The following is an 18,692-nucleotide window of genomic DNA, read 5'->3' on the forward strand; positions in this document are numbered from 1 at the left end:
CCTCACCACTTTCTATAGGAGCACTATAGAGATCGTACTGACCAGTTGCATCTCTGTCTGCTTTGGGGACTGCAAAGCCTCAGACTGGAAGACTGTGCGAAGAGTAATGAGGACAGCAGAAAAGATCGGGACATCTCTGCCTTCCATCCAAGACATTGCAATTGAACACTGTCTGACCAGGGCTCAAAACCTTATAAAAGACCCCAACCATCCACGTCATGGACTGTTCTCCCTACTGCCCTCTGGCAAGAGATTCTGCAGTATCTGGAGCAGAATAAACAGGGTCAGTAACAGCTTCTTCCCCCAAGCCATCAGACTTCTGAACTCTAAATAATCCCCTACCATATACATGGACAAGAAGCTCACTAACTGGACTATGTGCAATAGCCTACATGCTGCTATAAATCCTTTATTGTGCAATATATATAATATACAGTATGTAACATAGTTAGTAAATTTTATTTAAGGTTTTTTTTTTAATTTAAAGTATCTAATTGTAAAATTTGACATTTTTGGTTATTAGATTATGTGCAATAGTTATATGCAGCAGTTATACTGACATAAGCCAGTGGAACAAAATTTTGTTCAAATGTGCATTCTGAATGTACAGGTGAATAACATCCATCTATCTTACAAATATGACTTCCAAAACTTTCAGTCTCACAGACCTACTAGTCAGCTGGATGTCAGGGTGTGTGAAAATCTCTGAGAAGAAATGCCAAGGAAGAACTCGACATGGCAAGGAGAATGGGGATGCATGGATAGAAACCCAACTCCAGCCCTGGTGTTTTATGTTAGTGGATCTGGCAAACAAAACAGGCTCAATAATGAACAGCACACAGTACAGCAAAGGACACCCACTTGGCTGCATTAGCCATGCTTATCCACAGGCCCACTAGTCAATAGACTGTAAAGGCTGTGGTACTGAGTCAAAGCATCAAGGGAAAGCCTGACCCACAAAGATTCAAGGGGAGAACGGAAGGAAACCCAAATCCAACCCATATGACATACCGAGTTCAGTAGTGGAGCAAGGTATAACAAGGGAGAACTACAAGTGGCACATATTCACAGGTCCTTTGGTCACTAGGCAGTGGGAGATATGAAAAAATCAGTGCACTGAGGAAAACCTGACCTGCCAAAACTGAGAGGTGACTTATTGACAGAGCAGCGACGAATACACAACAAGATTAGCAAAGTTAATAAGGGAACCCAACTCAAAGTAACAAACCAAAAAGTTCTATAGCATATGCGTAAATGTACAAAAATACACTCATAATTGTCAAAAATATGATAGGAGTCTATTACCAACTTTGGAGGACAAGTTACCTGCAGCTCTGAACATAGTCACAAGCTGTTATGCAGATAGCTCCATATGGTGTACATGATGTCTGATGTGCACAAGGTGAGAAGAAGAAAGGGAAATGACCAAATGACAGCCAGGTGATTCTCACCACCCCTGGCAATGAGGAGGTATGAAAGAGAACAATTTTAATACTGATGTGCATGACAGAGTCACCATAGATACATATGTACATCATTGAAGTGCTTGGTCGTTGTCATGATGTAGGGTGTCTTTTCATTTTTGTCATTCTTCATCCATCCTTGGCCAAAGAACTCCCTGGAAATAATAATGACAGTGTTACTTTCAGAGGATGGCAAAATAGCAGTTTTAAAAACATACTTTACACTATTTGCACTTGTGGAACTTTTTTGCACTGTAATCTACCCTCAGCAAAAACATATACCACACTGGATGTTGTGTCTGTCCAAGTTATTATTTTGTCTTTGAAAATAAATATTGTAAAACATGTGGGTACAAAGGGACAGCACAGTGGTGCAATGGTTAACACTGTCGCCTCTCAGCAAGAAGGTTCTGGGTTCGAGCCCAGTGGCTGATGGGGCCCTTTCTGTGTGGAGTTTGCATGTTCTCCCCGTGTCTGCATAGGTTTCCTCCGGGTGCTCTGGTTTCCCCCGCAGTCCAAAAACATGTGGGTTAGGTTAATTGGTAGCACTAAATTGACTGTAGGTGTGAGTGTGACTTGCTGTTTGTCTCTATGTGTCAGCCCTGCAATGATTTGGTGGCTTGTCTAGGGTGCACCCTGCTTCCTGCCCATAGTCAGCTGGGATAGGCTCCAGCTTGCCTGCGACCCTGCACAGGATGTGTGGGTACAAAACATTCTTAAATAAAGCCTGAGCTTGGGTTATTTTTTATGTGGAGTTCTGAATTAGTTTCCCAATGTCTCTGTGGGTTTCCTCCCTATGCTAAATTACCTCAGGTGTTAAGTGTGTAAATGTGTGCATGGTGCCCTGCAATGAACTGGCATCCCACCCAGGGTATATTACTAGTTGTAGGTATATCTATGGATGAAGCCTCCACAAATGAGCAAGAAGGTGATTTTCCCTTACAAAGAACTGAATTCCATTTGAAATATTTTACCTGTAGTGTTATTGTAATTAATTAATATTGTACTATCCATCCATTATCTGTAGCCGCTTATCCTGTCCTACAGTGTTGCAGTATTGTATTATCATAGATTTTATTTTATTGATTTTGTATTTATCAGGGAATTAATGCCAATGTGGTCATTAATCAGTAGTAATTATAAAAGAACCAAAGGTAGCTAGTAGTTTTGCAGTAGAAATGTAAATATGTTTAAGACTCAGTAATTAATGCTTAGCTGATGGTGAATTCCTACGAACATCCTGAGTAAATAAATAGTAGTTGTAATGTGTAGTAATGTGTTATGAATAATGAGTTATTGAATGGTACTGTAATATGTTACCAGCGACAGTGTCTTGCAAAAGTATTCATACCCCTTGATGTTTGCCATGATTTTCACATAACAAGCTGGAATTAAAATGGATTTTTTTTTTTTTTTTGGGGGGGGGAGGGTTAGCACCATTTGATGTACAAAACATGCCTACCACTTTCAAGATGCATTTAAAAAAAAATTGTGAACAGAAACAATAATTAAGATGAAGAAAAAAAACAGAAATCTGGTATGTGCATAGGTATTCACCCCCCAAAGTCAATACTTTGTAGAGCCACCTTTTGCTGCAATTACAGCTGCAAGTCTCTTGGGGTTTGTTTGTCTCTATTAGCTTAGCATATCTAGCCACTGGGATTTTTGCCCATTCCTCAAGGCAAAACTGCTCCAATTCCTTCAAGTTAGATGGGTTGCGTTGGTGTACAGCAGGGATGGGCAACTTGCATGATAAAGAGGGCCACAATTTTTCATCACCACCATCAGAGGGCCACATGACCGCGCACTTCAACTAATCAGATATGAGAGAAGTTACAAAAGAATTTTAAATTAGAAAAAAATATTTGTATATTCTTATGACTGTATGTTTATTGAACCAACATACATTTATTTAATATTTTCCACAGTGAAATGCATTTTTAACATAATGCTCATCTTGTTAAACGACAAACACAAGTTTGTTTTAAAAGAAACAAAGTGCAAAGGGCTCATATTCAGTGAGGCACAAAACTAAAAAAACAGTGGCCCAACATTAAGTGCAACTTAATGAGATACTTGTGGTTTTGCCTGCTGGCGCACAATAGACTGGATATCAATGTCAATCTTTGTGCATCCAATTTGCATCAAATGAAAAAGAGCATCATCCGTGAATCTGTTCCTCTCTTTTGACTTAATGTGCTTCATTGTTGAAAAGCTGCTCTCACAAATGTAAGTGCTCCCAAACACGCTGGCCATTGACAGAGCAAAATCTCTGAGGAGTGGAAAACGTGCCTCTGGTAGCAGTCTCCAAAATGAAATTCCCCTCTCATTGCGCTTTGCTTGAAAATACGGATCTGACTGCAACTCGCAGAGTTCGAGCTGCAGTTCTGATGGTTGTTCACTGACAGCAGTCCGTGAATAGCGCACTTCGTGGTTTCATCACATGAAAATCTTGGAAACGATCGTTAAACTGCTCCTGCAATTTTTCGATGTCGGCCCTATACTTCTGAAGTAGTTTCTCGCACCTGGGGTTATCTTTTCGCATCTCCTCACAAGCAGGAAAGTGTGCCAAATTTGGACGATGGGAAGAAAATCCTTCTATGAACAGGTCAAGTTTACACTGGAATACGGTTGTGTGTGCATACAGATCGCAAACAGTTTGGTCTCTCCCCTGCAAGTGTGTGTTAAGGTGGTTGAGATGCGAGGTGATGTCTGTCAGAAAGGCCATGTCGCAAATAAACTGTGTGTCTTTGAGTTTTCTGCAGTAGGTGCTTGTATCACCACTAATACTGTTCTCCAAGAATACTGGTAGTTCAGAGTGCAGCACAAAAAAACGCTCCAGACACTTCCCTCGACTCATCCATCTGATCTCAGCATGCATTTGTAAATCCCCATACACGGTGTCCACTTCATCCAAAAAGGCAATGAACCTCCTGTGACAAAGGGACCTGTTCCCCCCTCTGATGAGATTTGTTACTTTGGTCACTAAATCCATAACGTGGCTAAAGTTCAGTGTCTTTGTGCAGAGGGCTTCCTGGAGAGATAAAATGCATGGCATGTTAAAAAAATATTTTTGTCCTGTCATGTCAAACTCAGGCCTACATCTCACAGTTAATATGAGGCTACTCACCTGATGTATGAGACAGTACAGAATAGGGAAGTTTACCCTGCTCTGTCGGAGGAGCCCTGCGAAACCTCTTTTGCCCCTTTTCCACCAAAGCAGTTCCAGGGCTGGTTCGGGGCCAGTGCTTAGTTTGGAACCGGGTTTTCTGTTTCCACTGACAAAGAACTGGCTCTGGGGCCAGAAAAACCGGTTCCAGGCTAGCACCAACTCTCTGCTGGGGCAGAGGAAAGAACCGCTTACATCAGCGGGGGGGCGGAGTTGTTAAGACCAACAACAATAACAAGACCGCGAAAGATCACCATTTTAAGCGACAAGAAGCAGCAGCTGTACAAATGCGAAGTCATCCATTATTATTATTGCTGCTGTTGCTTCTTCCGTGTTGTTTTTGCTTCGATATTCGCGCCAAAGTTTATGCAAATGTAGTGACGTAACTGACGTATACAGCGACGTCATGACGTAAACAACGACGTAACTGACATATACAGCGACGTAATGACGTATACAACGACGTAATGACGTGGCTTCCTTTAGCACCGCGAGCTAAAGGAAGCGCCCTCTATCAGTCAACAGTGTAATTACAACTGTAAAAAAAAAAAAGGCCGCGGTTAATTTTTTTTCCTGATAATTAATAAATGATCTACGGGCCTCACTGAGTAAGGAGGCGGGCCGCATGCGGCCCGTGGGCCACCAGTTGCCCATCCCTGGTGTACAGCAATCTTCAAGTTATGCCACAGATTCTCAATTGAATTGAGGTCTGGGCTTTGACTAGGCCATTCCAAGACATTTAAATTTTTGCCTTTAAACCACTCCAGTGTAGCTTGAGCAGTATGTTTGGGGTCACTGTACTGCTGGAATGTGAACCTTTGTCCCAGTCTCAAACCTCTGGCCACCTCAAACAGGTTTTCCTCCAGAATTTCCCTGTATTTAGTGCCCTCCATCTTTCCTTCAATCCTGACCAGCTATCCTGTCCTTGCAGATGAAAAACATCCCCACAGCATGATGCTGCCACTATCAAGCTTCACTGTAAGGATTGTGTTCTCAAGGTGATGGGTTTGTGCCACACATGATGTTTCCCATAATGGCCAAAAAGTTCAGTTGTAGTCTCATCTGATCAGAGAATCTTCTTCCATGTGTTTGGGGAGTCTGCCACATGATGTTGGGTAAACTCCAAATGTGTTTCCTTATATTATTTCTATAAGCAATGGCTTTTTTCTGGACACTGGGATATTTTTATAACCCAACCCTGATCTGTACTTCTCCACAACTTTGTCTCTGACCTGTTTGGAGTGCTCCTTGGTTTTCATGTTTCTTGCTTAGCGTGTTGCAGAGTGAGCGTCCTTCCAGAACAGGTTGATTTATACAGACATCATGTGACAGATCATGCGACACTTTGATTGCACACAGTTGGCTCTTAATCAACTAATGATGTGACTTATGAAGTTAATTGGTTAGACCAGCTTTTATTAAGGGGTATCATATGAAAGTGGGTGAATACCTATGCACATTCCAGATTTCTGTTTTTTTCATCTTAATTATTGTTTGTCACAATAAAAAAAAAAATTTGCACCTTTAAAGTGATAGGCATGTTGTGTAAATCAAAAGGTGCTAAATCCCAAAAATCCATTTTAATTCCAGCTTGTAATGCAACAAAATAGGACAAACACCAAGGGGGGATGAATACTTTTGCAAGACACCGTATTCATGTTCAGATTTTCCACAACTCTCATACCATACATTTCTTTTGGTAAGTCATCTACTTTGTTCAAATAAGAAGTAATTTAAAATTTTGAAGAGAGACAGATTTATTTGAGCTTTAATTCACTAGATCCTAATTCCAGTGGGTGAAAAGGTTACATACACCAAGTTGACTGTCTCTTTAAACAATTTGGAAGATTTCAGAAATTGATGTAATGACTTAGAAGCTTCTGATTGTATACAAATACAAAAATATTGGGCCCTTCCAAACTGACTGCATTGCTCAGGATGGAGACACAAATTCAGGTCCAGGGATTTTTGTATGGGTGCTAGCATGTATTAGTGTGCATGTGTCTTAGTGTCTGTCTCAGAGAGAATGTTAAGCAATAAAGCAGCTAAAAATTGCAAGCTAAAAGTAATGTGAATAAATCTTCAGTCAAGGCAACCTGCCTGTCTCCACCCCTTCAGTCTCCCAAGCCCCTGAAGTCTCACACTTGTGCTAAAACCTGGGAGCTGAAGTTGAAGCACTGTCATGCCCTCACCAGTGCCCACAAAAACTAACACTGAGTGCTCATCACTATGCACACAGAGCAGGAGCAGCACTTCCAGGCAGATAAGTAGGTGCTCTGGAACCTGATTGCATCAGAGGTTACCCCAGCAGCAGTTCTTGTGGTGGCCGGAGGCTTCTCCCATGTCACCCTCACCAAGCTGGGGCCTCAAGATGATCTGGAGGCCTTCCTGGAGCTGTTCAAGTGAGCAGTGGAGGCATGGAGTGGCCAGAATAGCAGCAAGCAGCTTGGCTACCATCATTCCTGTCTGAGGAGGCCCACCTTGCAGCACAGCAGCTGTGCACTGACAACATGCTTGAGTATCGGGACCTGAAACGAGCCATCCCGCAGCTGGTCAGCTACACCCCAGAACAGCACCAGCATCAGTTCCACATGCTGACCATGGAGAGGGTTGACCAGCTGTTCACATTTGCCCAGCAGCTCCACGACACCTGCCAGCAGTAGCTGAGGGCAGAAAAGCATGATACTGATGGGATCATTGACCCAGAGGTGCTGGAGTGGTTCACTGCCTGGTTGCCAGAGAGAACAGTGGAGTGGGTCCAGTGCCATCACCAAGCATCACTGAAGGAAGTAATCTGCTTGGCTGAAGACCATCTGGAGGCATTTCGGGTGGCAGGTGGGCATCCTGTCCATTCCATTTCTCATCAATCCCTTTGGCTCCACACACCCCCATCCCTGTACCATGGAAGCAGCGGCCAACTGCCCCAAAACCAGTTACCTGAACCTGTGGCTTCCCTCCCCCTCACTCCCCTCCCTTTCCTTCTGTCTCTGTCTCTTCTCCCTCCCAAGTGAGTTATCCCTGACCTGTGAGTGTGGAAGTGAGGTCTGGGCTCCAATTTATATACGTGTGTGTGTGTGTGTGTGTGTGTGTGTGTGTGTGTGTGTGTGTGTACAACCCCGATTTCAAAAAAGTTGGGACAAAGTACAAATTGTAAATAAAAATGGAATGCAATAATTTACAAATCTCAGAAACTGATATTGTATTCACAATAGAACACAGACAACATATCAAATGTCAAAAGTAAGACATTTTGAAACTTCATGCCAAATATTGGCTCATTTGAAATTTCATGACAGCAACACATCTCAAAAAAGTTGGGACAGGGGCAATAAGAGGCTGGAAAAGTTAAAGGTACAAAAAAGGAACAGCTGGAGGACCAAGTTGCAACTCATTAGGTCAATTGGCAACAGGTCATTAACATGACTGGATATAAAAAGAGCATCTTGGAGTGGCAGCGGCTCTCAAGAAGTAAAGATGGGAACAGGATCACTAATCCCCCTAATTCTGCGCCGACAAATAGTGGAGCAATATCAGAAAGGAGTTCGACAGTGTAAAATTGCAAAGAGTTTGAACATATCATCATCTACAGTGCATAATATCATCAAAAGATTCTGAGACTCTGGAAGAATCTCTGTGTGTAAGGGTCAAGGCCGGAAAACCATACTGGGTGCCCGTGATCTTTGGGCTCTTAGACGGCACTGCATCACATACAGGCATGCTTCTGTATTGGAAATCACAAAATGGGCTCAGGAATATTTCCAGAGAACATTATCTGTGAACACAATTCACTGTGCCATCTGCTGTTGCCAGCTAAAACTCTATAATTCAAAGAAGAAGCCGTATCTAAACATGATCCAGAAGCGCAGACGTCTTCTCCGGGCCAAGGCTCATTTAAAATGGACTGTGGCAAAGTGGAAAACTGTTCTGTGGTCAGACGAATCAAAATTTGAAGTTCTTTATGGAAATCGGGGACGCCGTGTCATTCGGACTAAAGAGGAGAAGGACGACCCAAGTTGTTATCAGCACTCAGTTCAGAAGCCTGCATCTCTGATGGTATGGGGTTGCATTAGTGCATGTGGCATGGACAGCTTACACATCTGGAAAGACACCATCAATGCTGAAAGATATATTCAGGTTCTAGAGCAACATATGCTCCCATCCAGACGACATCTCTTTCAGGGAAGACCTTGCATTTTCCAACATGACAATGTCAAACCACATACTGCATCAATTACAGCATCATGGCTGCATAGAAGAAGGGTCCGGGTACTGAACTGGCCAGCCTGTAGTCCAGATCTTTCACCCATAGAAAACATTTGGCACATCATAAAACGGAAGATACGACAAAAAAGACCCAAGACAGTTGAGCAACTAGAATCCTACATTAGACAAGAATGGGTTAACATTCCCATCCCTAAACTTGAGCAACTTGTCTCCTCAGTCCCCAGACATTTACAGACTGTTGTAAAGAGAAGAGGGGATGTCTCACAGTGATAAACATGGTCTTGTCCCAACTTTTTTGAGATGTGTTGTTGTCATGAAATTTAAAATCACCTAATTTTTCTCTTTAAATGATACATTTTCTCAGTTTAAACATTTGATATGTCATCCATGTTCTATTCTGAATAAAATATGGAATTTTGAAACTTCCACATCATTGCATTCCATTTTTATTTACAATTTGTACTTTATCCCAACTTTTTTGGAATCGGGGTTGTGTGTGTATATATGTATATATGAGTGTTTAGTCTATGTCTATTTCTTATCGAGAGTGTTTATACTGTTTATATTATTTCAATTATTCTATTTTTTATTTATTGCACTGTCTGTTTGCACCGTGGGTCAGAGAGGACTGAAATTTCATCTGTGCTGTATGTTGAGCATGTATAGCATATTTGACAATAATGTTGACTTGACTTGGGCTGGTAGGCTCATGCGATGGGGAGCCTGCGTACTTCCAGGACCAGTGTCATGTAATGGAGGTGGGGGCATTGGTCTGGATCCCTGATGTGCTGCTGACTGCCCCCAGTCAAGCTGTGTGCATCCAAGGGCATACACACTGCATGTTGGTGGATTTAGGCTGTGACCAGACCTCCATCCACCAAAGCCTGGTCAAGGTGAGGCACTGGGTGCAGTACTTGTTGTGAAGATGTGATGTGTTTGTGGGGGAACTCACAAATACCCACTGATGTCCATCAGGATCAAATTTTGTGGAGAAAACCATAGTGTAGAGGCGGCAGTTAGTCTCTGCCTCACCTATCCACTGATTTTGGGAACAAATCAATGCATACCAATGTTTATCACTATATGGATGGGTTGTTCAAACAGTTTAACCAAACACTTAAAAACATGATGCATAAGTTTGTGTGGGAAAATGCACAGAATTGGGATAAATGGCTCAAGTCTCTTTTATTTGCAGTACAAGATGTCCCACAAGCGTCCACTGGGTTCTCCCCATTCAAAGTATTGTATGGTCCCAAACCTCATAGCATCCTGGAAGTCATCATTGAAAATTGGGAGGAAGGACCTTCTAATAGTAAAACTAAATTCAGTATGTTCTCGATCTCTAAGCAAAACTTCACACACTGAGACACATAACTCAGGAGAATTTGTTACAGGCACAAGAATGTCAATCCTGGCTGTATAATGGGGCACACCTATGGGAATTTGCACCGGGAGATAAAATGCTCATTTTATTACCCATGTCAAGCTTACTCACACCAAAGTATGTATATTCACTGTTAAAAGACCCCTACATCACCATGTCCTGAAAGGCTGTTGTGCAGATGACAAAGCCCCTACACTAAGACAACCATTGAAAAAAAAAGCCAAACTGAAATTTGAAAGTGATCACCAGGACAATCTATACTTTTGCAAGTTGAAACAAAAAATTGAACTGTTTGGCCATAATGATCAGCATGATGTATGGATGCTTTTAATCTGAAGAACATCATCCCGACTGTGAAGTATGGGGTTGGAAGCATCATGTTGTGGGAGTGTTTTGCTAGAAATGGACCTTGTGCACTTTAAAAATAGATATCATAAAGAACACACTAAACACCTCAAGATATCAGCCAGAAATTTAAAACTTATTCATAACTGGATCTTCCAGTAGGACAAGGATCCTAAGCATACCTCCAAAGTTGTAGCAAAATGGTTTAAAGGCAACAAAGGGAAAGTATTAGAGTGGTCATCACAAAGCTCTAACCTGCATCCCATTAAAGATTTGTCAGGAGGAATGGCCAAAAATTCTGGCAAAGTATGATGAGAAACATGTGGAAGGCTACCCAAAGTGTTTAATTCAACCTAAGTAATTCAAAGGGAATGCCACTAAATATTAAAAATATCTAAACTTTTGATCCAATGAAAATCAGATATATGTAGTAAATACAAGGTGAAATAAATCTGTCTCTTATGTTATTGTGAAATAGGTACTTATGGATGGTCAATACATAATAGACTTAACACAGGAAATGAATCAAAATCAGAATCAAGTTTATTGCCAAGAACGTTCTCACATACAAGGAATTTGCTTTGGTGATTAGTGCTTGAATATTTAAGATAGAAGAATTTAGCAAAGGCAAAACAAAAGTAGCTATATACATAGATTACATAGAATAAAAATACGAAGAATCTAAAATATACAAATTTGAAAAGTGGACATATTTAAGGGGTATGTGCAGGAGTCCCCCCCCCCACACACACACCCACACACCAAGATGGTACCGCAGATGGCTGCCTCGGTGTGTTGGTGCACAACTCATGCACATACCCCTGAAGTGGAAATGACATTTTATCTGAAAGTTTCAACCGAAGCACAACATAAAATGTGTGGATTTAGGCCCATATGTATTTAAATTTTTGGCCTCAAATGCATGTTGTCACTCAATATAAAATGGTTAATACTAAAGAATAGACAGCTACATTGCAACTATAAGGTGGACATTATAGAAGTCCGTCCATCCATCCATTATCCATAACCACTTATCCTGTGCAGGGTCAGGGGTAAGCTGGAGCCTCTCCCAGATGACTATGGGCAAGAGGTGGGGTACATCCTGGACAAGTCACCAGATCATCGCAGGTCTGACACAGAGACAAACAACCATTCACACTCACATTCACACCTACGGTCAATTTAGAGCCACCAATTAGCCTAACCTGCATGTCTTTGGACTGTGGGGGAAACTGGAGCACCTGGAGGAAACCCATGCAGACACGGGGAGAACATGAAAACTCCACACAGAAAGGCCCCTGTCAGCCATTGAGCTCGAACCCAGAACCTTCTTGCTGTGAGGCGACAGTGCTAACCACTACACCACCGTGCCGCACATTATGGAAGTATTTTATGCATTTTATTTTTTATGTTAAATCTTTATTGATGACCTCCCTCAGTTAACTTTACATAGTGACATCACACACTCTGAATTAACATTTAAAGAAAAAGAAGAAGAATGACTAAATTTGTGTCAAAAGCAAGTGCACTGGACACAGCAATAACCAGAAATCTTTTTCTTCCCATAGCCAGCAAGGGCACCAATCAGTGCGTTTACATGCACATAGAAAGAATCGAATTTCTGCCGTTGCTCGACTGAAATCGAAGTTCTAAATGCCATGTATACACCTTAATTCGGCTGAAATTGAACCGAACTTGATTTCTCGGAATCGAGCTACACGACCTAGATTATGCGATTTCTGCCGAGCTACTTAGTGCATGTATACCCTATTGAGCTACGTATTCGAGCTACTTACTTCAGCACTGCCCCTTCCAGAAGTGACAAGTGACGAGACCACAAGCGGGAAACACAACAGCCTCGGTCGGCATGACAACGAATCATGACAACGGCATGAATCTTTTCTTTTTGTGGCATTGTTTGCACTGTTAAAATTTAGCTCACTTACTGTATCATCAAATACATCTGTACAGCTGTTGCATAGCTGTGAATTGTGTACATAAACAAGTCATTGTATGTGTGTGTGTGTGTGTATATATGTATGTCCAACATCTGAAGAATGTCAATAAAAACAAAACAATTTAACTTTTTGTGTGTTTATTAAGACATAAGTTAAATTGTAAGCAAAAAAAAATATTTTTTTGTAAGCAAAAAATGGACTTTAGAAAAATATACAATTGTGCAAAATAGGTTGTCTTACAAAACAGTGGTCTGCGCAGGACAGTTTGTAGCCATACAGTCTGTTAGAGCAAGCCTAACAGCTTGAGCACGGAACTTGTGAACACGGAACTGCCAGTGTTGCCAGATTGGGCGGTTTTAAGTGCATTTTGGCGGATTTGAACATGTTTTGGGATGGAAAACGTCAGCAGTATCTGGCAACACTGCTGATAACTTTGTTTATACTCTTGAATAGCTCTTCTTCATGACGACAACCAGAAGTGTACAAACACGATGGGGCGTGTAGCGCCACCTGTGGCTCGGGTGCACAATGTACCTCACACAATAGCTCGATTTCATTGTGTGCATGTACGATTGGATTTCTCTAGCACCCCTGCTGGGACCTTCAGCTCGATTACCGACAGTAGCTCGATTTGGATGTGCATGTAAACGTACTGAATGATGACATTTTAACAGTCCATTATAGGTGTGTAGAGAGCATTGCAAATTGACAGAACCCATCTCTCTCCAAGCTTGATCAATGACAGTTAAGAGTAGCCACTTAGCCTAACTGCATGTCTTTGGACTGTGGGGGAAACTAGAGCACCCAGAGGAAATCCACACAGACATGGGGAGAACATGTAAACTCCACACAGAAAGGCCCCTCATTGGCCATGAGGTTTGAACCTAGAACCTTCTTGCTGTGAGGCGACAATGTTAACCACTGCACAACCATACCCCCCCAACCACAAATCTTAGATGAGTCCTAATAACAAGGCTCTCTCATATATCTACCTACTTATGGTGTCTTCAGTTAGAAAAAAAATTGTACATGCTGTAACAGCAAATATGTTATGGTGCTGTATATCCAAGAATGGGTTTTGACTCATGTTTTCCTGATGTTTATATAGCTATAAACATAATGAGGCAACTTTAATTATATTTATCTTTTCTCTAAAACATGTTCAAAAATAACTGAACTCTAACAGAGGTTCTTACTCTAAATTTGAACTGAGGGAATGATTAAAATACTCACTCATATGGGATGCCTTTGAAAACCAGGTGGTCCAGCAAAGTGAGCTGCTCTGCAATTTCCAAAGCTGAGTGGTTCTCAAAGGGTTCTGCTTTCCCACCCTCAGCCTGCCAAATACATACACACACACACACATACATACATACATACATATATATATATATATATACATACATACATATATATATATATATATATATATATATACACATACATACATATATACACACACACACATATATATATATATATATATATATATATATATATATATATATATACACGACCGTTCAAAAGTTTGGGGTCACCTAGACAATTTTGTGTTTTCCATGAAAAGTCACACTTTTATTTACCACCATAAGTTGTAAAATGAATAGAAAATATAGTCAAGACATTTTTCTGGCCATTTTGAGCATTTAATCGACCCCACAAATGTGATGCTCCAGAAACTCAATCTGTTCAAAGGAAGGTCAGTTTTATAGCTTCTCTAAAGAGCTAAACTGTTTTCAGCTGTGCTAACATGATTGTACAAGGGTTTTCTAATCATCCATTAGCCTTCTGAGGCAATGAGCAAACACATTGTACCATTAGTACACAGGAGTGATAGTTGCTGGAAATGGGCCTCTATACACCTATGTAGATATTGCACCAAAAACCAGACATTTGCAGCTAGAATAGTCATTTACCACATTAGCAATGTATTGAGGTATTTCACCCACGTGACCAAGTCATGTGATGCTGCCATTTTGGACGGCACGGCTTGAATCAGTTTGAATGCGAGGAAGGCGACAAACGAAAAACATAAAAGAAAAAGGAGCGAGATGCAGAAAACACCTTCACTATCCAGCGACATAGGGCATTTACAGGGCGAGCAGAGGGAGAGGTATTTGCAAAAATTGAGGTTAGCAGGCTTAGAGAACGACGTTTACCTGCTTACACCAGGATTGTTCACTGACGTATGGAAGTACACGAAGCCCTTGTCTTTACCTGACTTCGGCCCACATGATCTGTATACCTATGTCGTTAAAAACCCATTGCCATACACAGGTATTGATCTGAAAGCGTATGAGTTTGGATACCTACAAATATTTTGTGTCAGGCTGGGTAACATGCCTACATCAGTGGGTCGTCCCTGGAGCCGGTGGTCGCCATCTTATTACAGCTAAGGTTTGTTCACATTTTCATTTACTTTCGGTCCTCAGGATAAACAAAATGTTATTAAATGTCATTGAAATAACTTCTTAGTCTGTTGAGACATGGCCCGTTATAAATTTGCTGTTACCAGGCAGTGACCAAGAACTGTATTATTAGGGTCGGTGTCTGTGTTGTAGCAGTGTACTAGCAACTAGCTGTTAGCACTAGCTAATGTCAACAACATCATAGCTAGAATGTTACTGTAGCAATGTTTACGTTCAGTCATTTGGATGACTGTTAAAACCTTTCAGTCTCAAGTTTTTCCTTTACTGGATTTACTAGTTTACTGAGCTAGCGCGCTCGGGCAAGCTGGGAGCTAGCGCGCGCTAGCCTGCCGGCGGCCGGCGCACGCTAGCCTGCCGGCACCCGGCGCGCTAGCTCAGTAAACTAGCAAATCCAGTAAAGGAAAAACTTGAGACTGAAAGGTTTTAACAGTCATCCAAATGACTGAACGTAAACATTGCTACAATAACATACCAGCTACTGTTGTTGACATTAGCTAGCTTGACGTTCAAAATGGCGGACACCGGGGCGTCACGTGACCCTGTGACGTCAGGTGAAATACCTCAATAGAGTGTATTTCTGATTAGTTTAAAGTGATCTTCATTGAAAAGAACAGTGCTTTTCTTTCAAAAATAAGGAAATTTCAAAGTGACCCCAAACTTTTGAACGGTAGTGTATATATATATATATATATATATATATATATATATATATATATATATATATATATATATATATACACAGCAATTGCAATTTACTTCATTAATGATGTGAAATAATTGATGCTTTGAATGTGACCCAATAGCATTTCACTCACCATCTGTAGCACATCTTCAAGAGTGATCTGATTGTCACCAGGGTCCTCCTGTGTAAGAGTCCTATCAAATGAATGATTAACAGTCTTTATACAGCATAAGGGCTAAGAAATTGATCCAAAATCCCTTGTCACCATATATTACTAAAATATTATTATTAAATGGAGTCTAGAAAAGGATGTAGTAAATTGTAAGATATGATTAAAATACAGCATAGTATATTAAAGGTTATGCACACATTGTAATGTACAATTACACCTTAAATTAATTTCACTTTTATTAAATTTATTTAATCAGAATTTATTTTTAAACTTATGTTTTAGATGATGAATTAAATGGAACAGGATGGTGTTGAAGCTAATGTGTGGCATATTCTGGATATTCAGGAGTGCTGTAGTGATGCTCTGCCTTATGATGTTCGCCGCTGCTTTTCTTTCTTGAGTCAGCAGCTCAGGGTCATGCATAACTTCTTCCAAGAAGCAGATCACATTCATTTTTAATTCTGTGTTGGTCTCAAAGTCCTAGATATACATAGGGATAGGAATAATGAGAAACGGAGGGACAGCATTTTCAACAAGTACTAGCAACTATCCTACACTTCCATGTTTGCCAATTTTATTTAAATTAATTTTTTCCAATAGCAAACATTGTATGCATGGCTTAAGTATGGCTTAATTTTCTTTTTGAAAATCCTGAAGAATCTTTATTTATTTATTTATCATAATCTTGCTCAAAAATTATCATGGGTATTTCTAAATGTAAGTGTAAAAAGTGATTGTAGTCCCAGTCAAATTACACCCAACTCTTTTAATTATTGAGATAACAAGAAATGTCTTGGCATAAAATTAAAGTAAATTGGCTGGGTAAATAGGACACCCACTGTGAAGTAGCAGACAGAAGTTTAAATGAGGGCATGCCATGTGATGTTTCACCTGGGAATGTTTGGACACCCAGTGCCTCAGGACATTAAGTACTCGGTTAGTTGCTGCCCGGCGAATCACAAACTCCTTATCCCCATTCCTCTGGTCTGTGGGGAACCCTGGTAAACAATCACAAGTCTTCATGGTTGTTTTCTGCCCAGCAACTAATGCCTGCCTTCAATCATGTCATTACATAGCACTATTGTGATATGAACATCACACTCTTACCTGTACTAGCCAGGGACATGCGGCGGTATTTCTCCTTGGTTGGTGTGCCCTCATTGGCACCAGCCGTGGCAATAGCAAAAGCAGATGCTGCCGAAAGTGCACTGCGGTTGTTGTCTATTTCTCGGCAAGATGACATCATGCCATTATTGCATGAAAACATGGAGAAATCTACAAAAAAGTTAAAGCAAAATAATCTCTTGCTGCAGCTTAATATTATTACAGGAGACCAGACATATTTATGACAGATTTAAAACATGCATACTAATTTATTAATGGTGATACAGTATCAAAAACTGAACAAAAATGAATCAAAATGTTTTGTCTTTCAAGGGTCCTTCTCATACACCATTTTTCAGGAAATGCATTGTAAACAATCAAAACCAGGCATCTGCATGTGTCCGATTAAAATAAATTGTGAGTTTAGGGGAAAGGGGATTACAGTATGCATCACAGTGAGCCCTGTACAGTTATACAGGGTGGCATGGTGGTGTACTGGTTAGCACGGTTGCCTCACAGCAAGAAGGTTCCAGGTTCGAACCCAGCAGCCGGCGAGGGCCTTTCTGTGTGGAGTTTGCATGTTCTCCCCGTGTCTGTGTGAGTTTCCTCCGGGTGCTCCGGTTTCCCCCACAATCCAAAGACATGCAGACATGTAGTTGACCCTACATTCTGTCTAAGCTAAGCTCTTCCTGGTTTACGCACTTCCTGTTTCCTGAGTTGTTCGCGCCGAGTCCTTTTTCCCGTGAGTGCCGGCGTTAATTACTAATCCTTTTTTAACTTTTTTTCTATAAATAAATTTCCAGTATCCTCTTCATTTTTATTATACTGTCGCTTTCATTTTTGTACTTTTCACTTTCACTTTCCTTTTTCCGTTTTTTTCTCTTTCTTTTTTCGGAAGAACGCCGAGACCGGAAGCTTTCTTTTTCTCTCCTCCTGTGTAAAGTCCACAAGCGGAGGCCATCTGATCTGCTTTAATATCAACAGATCTTCATTTAAGGTACGTGAATCTTTTCATCATGGCACACCTTCAGCCTGTTCAGTGTGCTGAGTGCAGGATGTTTAGTCATTCTTCCTCCGTCACTAGCGATAGCTCTATTAGCTTTACTTGTGATAAGTGCAGATTAGTTAGCTCTCTGACGGAGAAGATTTCAGTGCTAGAAGCGCGTGTCCAGGCTTTAGAGCAGGTTAGTGAGCGTGAGAACAGTGTAGTTTCTGTAGGGGAAAGTCTGGACGCCCTAGGTGGAGTTAGCAATCCCCCAACTCCGGCATTAGAGCCCTTACAGCGGGGCGAATGGGTGACGGCTCGGCGGCATAAGCGTAGAGCCAAAGCTACCGCTGAGGCTCGCCCACGGGAGCACCACTCCTCTCCGCGTCACGTGTCGAACAGGTTTGCTCTCCTTAGTGATGCACCCACTGAGAAACCTGAAAGAGCTCTGGTTATAGGGGACTCTATCATACGGCACGTGAAATTAGCTCAGCCTTTAGGGGCACCAGCAGCTTTAGTCAGGTGTATACCGGGAGCCAGGGCGCCAGACATAGCAGGTAATCTTAGGGTCCTAGGCAAGCACAGGTTCTCAAAGATAGTTATCCATGCAGGAGCTAATGATATATGCCTTCGTCAGTCTGAGGTTACTAAGAGTAACTTTGTAGAGGTGTTTAAATTAGCGAAGGCGATGTCCGATGCTGTAGTATGCTCTGGCCCCATCCCAATGCGGCGTGGCGATGTAGCTTACAGCAGGTTATGGTCGCTGAACTGCTGGCT

At 41.3% G+C, this 18,692-nt stretch overlaps 1 protein-coding gene across 1 annotated transcript in view; it reads right to left on the bottom strand.

Moving 5' to 3' along the window:
* The window catches only part of rasgrf1 (Ras protein specific guanine nucleotide releasing factor 1), a 706,856-nt gene that overhangs the window by 48,448 nt on the left and 639,716 nt on the right, over window positions 1-18,692 (bottom strand). The window contains exons 17-22 of the mRNA XM_060924009.1: window positions 16,934-17,101; window positions 16,718-16,824; window positions 16,194-16,306; window positions 15,788-15,848; window positions 13,777-13,880; window positions 1,534-1,618 (exon numbers count right to left, since the gene is read on the bottom strand). Of these exons, the coding sequence (XP_060779992.1) occupies window positions 1,534-1,618; window positions 13,777-13,880; window positions 15,788-15,848; window positions 16,194-16,306; window positions 16,718-16,824; window positions 16,934-17,101 (638 nt within the window). The remainder of the gene's footprint in view (window positions 1-1,533; window positions 1,619-13,776; window positions 13,881-15,787; window positions 15,849-16,193; window positions 16,307-16,717; window positions 16,825-16,933; window positions 17,102-18,692) is intronic.

This window comes from Neoarius graeffei, chromosome 6 (genome assembly GCF_027579695.1).
Source record: "Neoarius graeffei isolate fNeoGra1 chromosome 6, fNeoGra1.pri, whole genome shotgun sequence".
NCBI classification, from domain to species: domain Eukaryota; kingdom Metazoa; phylum Chordata; class Actinopteri; order Siluriformes; family Ariidae; genus Neoarius; species Neoarius graeffei.